Source organism: Macadamia integrifolia, chromosome 5 (genome assembly GCF_013358625.1).
Source record: "Macadamia integrifolia cultivar HAES 741 chromosome 5, SCU_Mint_v3, whole genome shotgun sequence".
In the NCBI taxonomy this organism is placed as follows: Eukaryota; Viridiplantae; Streptophyta; class Magnoliopsida; order Proteales; family Proteaceae; genus Macadamia; species Macadamia integrifolia.
The window spans coordinates 501,333-507,334 of record NC_056561.1 but is presented as its reverse complement, the minus strand read 5'-3'; the positions used below and the strand labels follow the sequence as shown (position 1 = coordinate 507,334).

Here is a 6,002-nt window from a genome sequence, read left to right as displayed (position 1 = left end):
ATGTCCCTAATAGTTTTGAAGTGGGTCATGCCGATCATTTCATTGGTTTCCTACTATTATCCAGCCATTCAATTAGTTGGGCGGATCCTCACTTGTTCTTTTACCTTTCAAGAGTCTAATGTATGAACCAGATTAGTTAGTTTTTACCAAAAAAAAAAAAAACCAGATTAGCTTATGACCTGTTGACCAAGATCAAACGGACTAAAAAACATTTCATACAAATCAAAACACGTTGCACGCACCAAAAGTAAAGTGGCGTGTACTCTCGAAATCTCTACTATGATATGGTAAAGGGTCCAACACCCCCATTCACCATTTGTCTCATCTTGTAGAGAAAGTTTACTTTCAATTATGGGTTGTAAAAGCAGAGAGGTGTCTCAACCTTTGGAAAAGCTTTTATTGATGTGGTAAGGGAGTGGTGGATTGCCAATCCGGGTTTTAAAACGTTCGATTCGTGTTGCATTTCGTGGACCAATTCCGGATGATTCCTATCAGATCCCGGACAGATCGAATCCATATTCCAGTTGATCCCGATTCCGATTCCGACCTTGGTCTGGAACGCGATCCTCACTCACATGGAGTCAAGCTCTCGTCTCTCACGCTGGCCTCGCCTTATGTGCAGCTCTTCAATCCACACACCCAACTGGCTGGGACCAGAACTATTGGAAGGAAACGACTAACCTGCGGGCAGCGGTCAAGCTCTGGATTTTGTTTAACTAATTAATAATAATTTACTTGTATTTACTTTAGTTTAATCAAAAAGAGCAGCGAAGCAGCTCTTCTCCACCATTACACTGCACAGCATCCGAAGCAGTAGGGTTCACACTTCACACACCTTTTACATTTCAGGCTTTTGAGGGGAGCCACTCTTGACAAAAAGGCAAACCAACTTCTGTGACGGTGTGTCTCACTCACTCACAAAGTCACATGTCTCAATTTACCAGCTACTTCCAATTTTCTCAGGTTGCTTTCAATATTTAATGTTTGAACTTCATACTTCTCACGAGATTTTACTAAGGGCGATGACCTGTACAAGTACAATTACCATCCTTTTCTTTCTTGGTATGAATTTGTTGGCTGATGTGGCTCATCTTACCACATCATCCTCTATCTATCTCTATCTCTCTACATATATATATATATATATATATAAAAGAGTTAGAATAACATGTTCAGTGCTTAATCTCAAAAGTTGGCATGCATTGTTAGATTCATCTTAAAATGATAGACGAAATTAGTTTGATTGATTATTAAAAATGTCGAGTTCAAGCAATGTCAATAAATAATTGAATATTTTCAATGCAAGGTAGTGACTTGACTAATACCCAATTTAGATCTAATTCCGACTGAATACTATGATCCACTGATATATGATAGCTTATAATCTAATTATAATCCGTTTTATCACTTCGGAAAGAGAGTTTTCTTAGTCACTTCTTTTGATTTCATATTCGTACAGGTCATCTATGAACCAAGTCCAGTCCTTATCAGAAAAAATAAAAGGAAAAAAGTCCACATATATGATGCACGATTGCAAAATATCGCGATAAATTTCCAAAATTAAACGCGAGAAATTGCTGACTGGATACTGGATTAGTCTATTACTCCATGGAGGCCGGGGGCCAGGCCCAGTGGAGAATTTTATGTTTAGTCTAATCTTTCCAGTGCTCAGCCTCTGCAAAGCTGGAACGCTTTCCCATTCTGAAACACTTCTCTCCAAACTGTAGTCCAAAGTCCAAACACCTCCTCGTTGGTGTCAAAACTTCCAGAAAAATTATAATCTAAACCTCTCTTCTTCCTTCATCGTTTCAAGGTTTGTTCACGCTCATTTCTACACTTAGTACTCTGCAATTTCCGGATTGCAGACTTCGCAATAATGATTCTGGCTCTTGTTTGGTTGTTTCTTCTTCTCTGCAACTCGGCTGTTCTTGTGTGCTCTTTGAATGAGGAAGGTGTTGCTCTTTTGTCACTCAAACAGTCCGTTGGGGATGACCCAGAGAGGTCCTTGGATAACTGGAACTCCTCTGATAACGACCCTTGTTCATGGAATGGGATTCAATGCAATGAAGGTAAAGTTTTTTCTATTAGCATTCCTAAGAAGAAGCTTGTTGGGTTTCTTCCTTCTGCTCTTGGATCCCTCACTGCGCTTCGGCATGTCAATCTGAGGAACAATAAGTTCTATGGGAGCTTGCCCGCTGGCCTGTTTGATGCGCAGGGACTCCAAAGTTTAGTTCTTGTTGGGAATGCCATATCTGGGTCTATCCCTCCCGATGTTGGCAAGCTCAGTTACCTTCAGACCTTAGATTTGTCTTACAACTTCTTGAATGGGTCGCTACCCTCTTCGTTAATTCAATGCAAGAGATTGAAGTATCTCGATCTCAGCAAAAACAATTTGACCGGTTCTTTGCCATCTGGGTTTGGTACTGCTCTGATTTCTCTGCAAAAATTGGATCTCTCTTCCAATAAAATGAACGGTTCCATTCCTAGCGATATGGGCAATCTTTCCAGCTTGCAAGGAACTGTTGATCTGTCTCATAATTTGTTCAGTGGTTCAATCCCACCCAGCCTTGGGAATCTCCCGGAGAAGGTTTACATTGATCTTTCTTACAACAATCTAAGCGGGCCGATACCTCAGAGTGGTGCTCTTGTGAACAGAGGACCAACGGCATTCATTGGGAACCCAGGGCTCTGTGGGCCACCATTAAAGGACCCCTGTTCAGACGCTGCCGGTGTCGTTGCTCCTCCCTCGTACCCCTTCATCCCCACTAACTACCCCTCTTTGACTCCAGACGATGGCTCTGACAAGAGCGGGAAGAGCAGAGGCCTGAGTAAGAGTGCAGTGATTGCAATTGTGGCGAGTAATATAGTTGGCATTTGCTTCATTGGGGTATTGTTCACTTACTGTTACCGGAAAGTCTGTGATTGTAGTAAGGGTAAGGATGACTCCGGTAGTAATTTTGAGAAGGGATCAAAGGTGGGGAGAAAAGAGTGTTTTTGTTTTAGGAAAGATGAGTCTGAGACTCTATCAGAAACTGTGGAGCAGCATGATCTTGTGCCATTGGATATGCAGTTGGGATTCGATCTGGATGAGCTTCTGAAGGCATCTGCCTTTGTTCTGGGTAAGAGTGGAATAGGGATTGTGTATAAAGTAGTGCTTGAAAATGGGCTTACCTTAGCTGTGAGGAGATTGGGTGAAGGAGGTTCTCAGAGGTTTAAGGAATTTCAGACTGAAGTAGAAGCCATAGGGAAGCTCAGGCATCCCAACATTGCAACTCTTAGAGCCTATTACTGGTCTGTGGATGAGAAGCTACTCATCTATGATTTCGTACCCAACGGCAACCTTGCCTCTGCTATTCATGGTAAGTTAACCCAACTTCAAATCTCCTTCATTTCTTGGAATATTAGTTTTCTTTGTTTCTTACATTGATGTTATGGGCTCTTAATCTTCTCAGGGAAGGCTGGGATGCCATCGTTTACACCTCTTAGGTGGTCTGTTAGACTCAGAATCATGAGAGGAATAGCGAAAGGTCTAGCTTATCTGCATGAATTTAGCCCCAAAAAGTATGTCCATGGCGATCTGAAGCCAAACAATATACTGCTCGGACAGAACCTGGAGCCTCACATTGCTGATTTTGGACTGGGGCGCCTCGCCAATATAGCTGGAGCTTCCCCTACGCTGCAGTCCAATCGGATAGCTTCGGAGAAACCATGGCAACAACAGAGTGCAGCATCTGAAGTTATTACAGTTGGTCCAACCATAAGTTCAGGATCTTGTTATCAAGCTCCTGAAGCGCTGAAAATTGTGAAGCCATCACAGAAGTGGGATGTTTACTCATATGGGGTGATTTTACTCGAAATGATCACTGGAAGATCACCAATGGTTCAAGTGGGCACATCAGAAATGGATCTGGTTCGGTGGATACAACTATGTATCGAGGAGAAGAAGCCACTTTCAGATGTCTTGGATCCTTTTTTGGCTGGAGAATCTGGCAGCTGGGAAGAAGAGATAGTTGCAGCGCTGAAAATTGCTCTGGCTTGCGTTCAGACGAGTCCTGATAGGAGACCTTCAATGAGATATGTCTCAGATGCTTTGGATAAATTGACCACCTCTACGGATTGAGAAAACCCAATTGGCCCATGAACATGAAATTTGATATTCAGGAGCAGGATGATTTAATACTCTGGAGAAAATGTCAGTCAGGGCTGGAGAAAACATCATCTTCCATTTCAGTTAGAACAACTGGGGAGAAGGGATGTAGAGAAGAGAGAATAAAATGAATATCAGGCCATTCTGCTCATGAATCCTATCCTCTTTAAGGGATTTTTATTCCCCATTGGGATAAGGTTTGGTAGTGAAGAACAAGCAATTCTGCTCATGAATATTAAATTATTTGTCAATTAAAATTTATTTCTCTCGTCGGGGAAATGGGGGAGTGGATTTTCCATCAAAGTTTACTTTGTTTAATATGGGTGTTGTAATTGGTTGGGGAGGGGGAATTAGGGGAGTGGATTTTCCATCAAAGTTTGCTTTGTTTTATATGGGTGTTGTAATTGGTTTAATTAAATGGAAATTTTTGGTTTAATTTAAATGAATTGTTTGCAAGGACAGTAAATATGTTGGAGAATTTTCCATGGAAGTTTATTTTATTGAGGAGTTCTCTCCACTTAACACTTTAAGGTTTTGGATTACACCCTCCACATGAGGCGAGGTCTCTTTGTTATCTTTCCCATGTTGTCAGTTATTTGTCCCGCATCAATTTCTCTATTTAATGTCTTAAGGTTTCAGGTTTGGACCCTCCAACACCCGAAGAACTCCTATGTATCATCATCAGATGTGTCTGACTCAAAGCCTGTGATTAATTGAGCTAGACTTACAGCTCTCCGACCTCATTATGTGTGAGCAAGTTATAGAGTTATAGTTTTACATTGATTTGTTCAGGTCCTTAGTGCCTTCATCTAAGAGGCTAGGTATGCTCACTTGATGCTTGAAGTTTTTGGAATGGACCCTCCCACAACCTCTGCAAGATCCCTGAATTGCTCTTCTGAAGCACATACTTCTCTTATGTACAGGACACTAATATTTTTCAAAAAAACTTGTACCTTACAGTGAAGTTTCAGTCAATTAGCATTTGACATTGTCAATTAACAGATCAGCCTCCTAACAGTCAAAAGGGTTACCATGAAGGATTGTAGATAGAAAAACCAAGAACAAAAATGAGGTCCCCTTCATTGGAAACATTAGAGATTATATCCCTTTGGTTGTGTTTGTTGGTTTATGGGCGGTGTGCTATCACAATGTGTATCCCTTTAAGGTCTGCCCTTGATGGTCTTTTGTCGGAACACATGAATGAATTTTTATCATTACTTATTACCCTGAAAGGCTGGAACCATATATCCCTGTTTTCTTGTTCCCTATAATTCATTAGAGCTAATAATTGATCTGCTATAACTTATCACCTAGTTGTGGCTTGTATTGTCTTTTGGACCTTTGACTCTTTCATGGAGGTCATAGATGATAGATCCCCCCCCCCCCACAAACTGTAACTTCACATGTGACTTTGTGTGAAAGGATATTTTTTTAACCCTCTTTGGATCTTCCCACATTGAAATAACCAAATCTTTTGTTTCGTACCTTATTGTTTTTTGGTCTCTGATGTAATGATCTTCAACTTCTGTAAAGAATGTCTTAACAATGGAGGATTCACGGGTTTTCTAGCCCTCCCATGAGCCCATAAGCATGCAGCTTGATAATGGCACTAAGCAAAATTTAATGCTTATTTACTGTTTTGTGGCCTAGCCTTCAAGGCAGGCAACTAGACAAGTTTCTGTAGGATTGGCAAAAAGTGGATCGGGCCAATCAAATCGGCTTGATAGATTCAATCCAATCCAAATTGGAATCAGCTGGGACCAATATTTTAATCCCTAGACTTGCCCGGTTGGGTTTGATGGAATTTTTTTTTCTTTTTTTTTGTGCAAATTTTTAGTTAAATTTTATAAGTACA

At 40.9% G+C, this 6,002-nt stretch overlaps 1 protein-coding gene across 1 annotated transcript; it reads left to right on the top strand.

The window, feature by feature from the left end:
• Window positions 1-1,653: 1,653 nt before the first annotated feature.
• Window positions 1,654-4,589, top strand: LOC122078486 (receptor protein kinase-like protein ZAR1). The gene is made up of 2 exons (XM_042644490.1): window positions 1,654-3,359; window positions 3,453-4,589. The coding sequence occupies exons 1-2, from the start codon at window positions 1,877-1,879 to the stop codon at window positions 4,118-4,120; spliced, it is 2,151 nt and encodes a 716-aa protein (XP_042500424.1). The 5' UTR covers window positions 1,654-1,876; the 3' UTR covers window positions 4,121-4,589.
• Window positions 4,590-6,002: the final 1,413 nt, after the last annotated feature.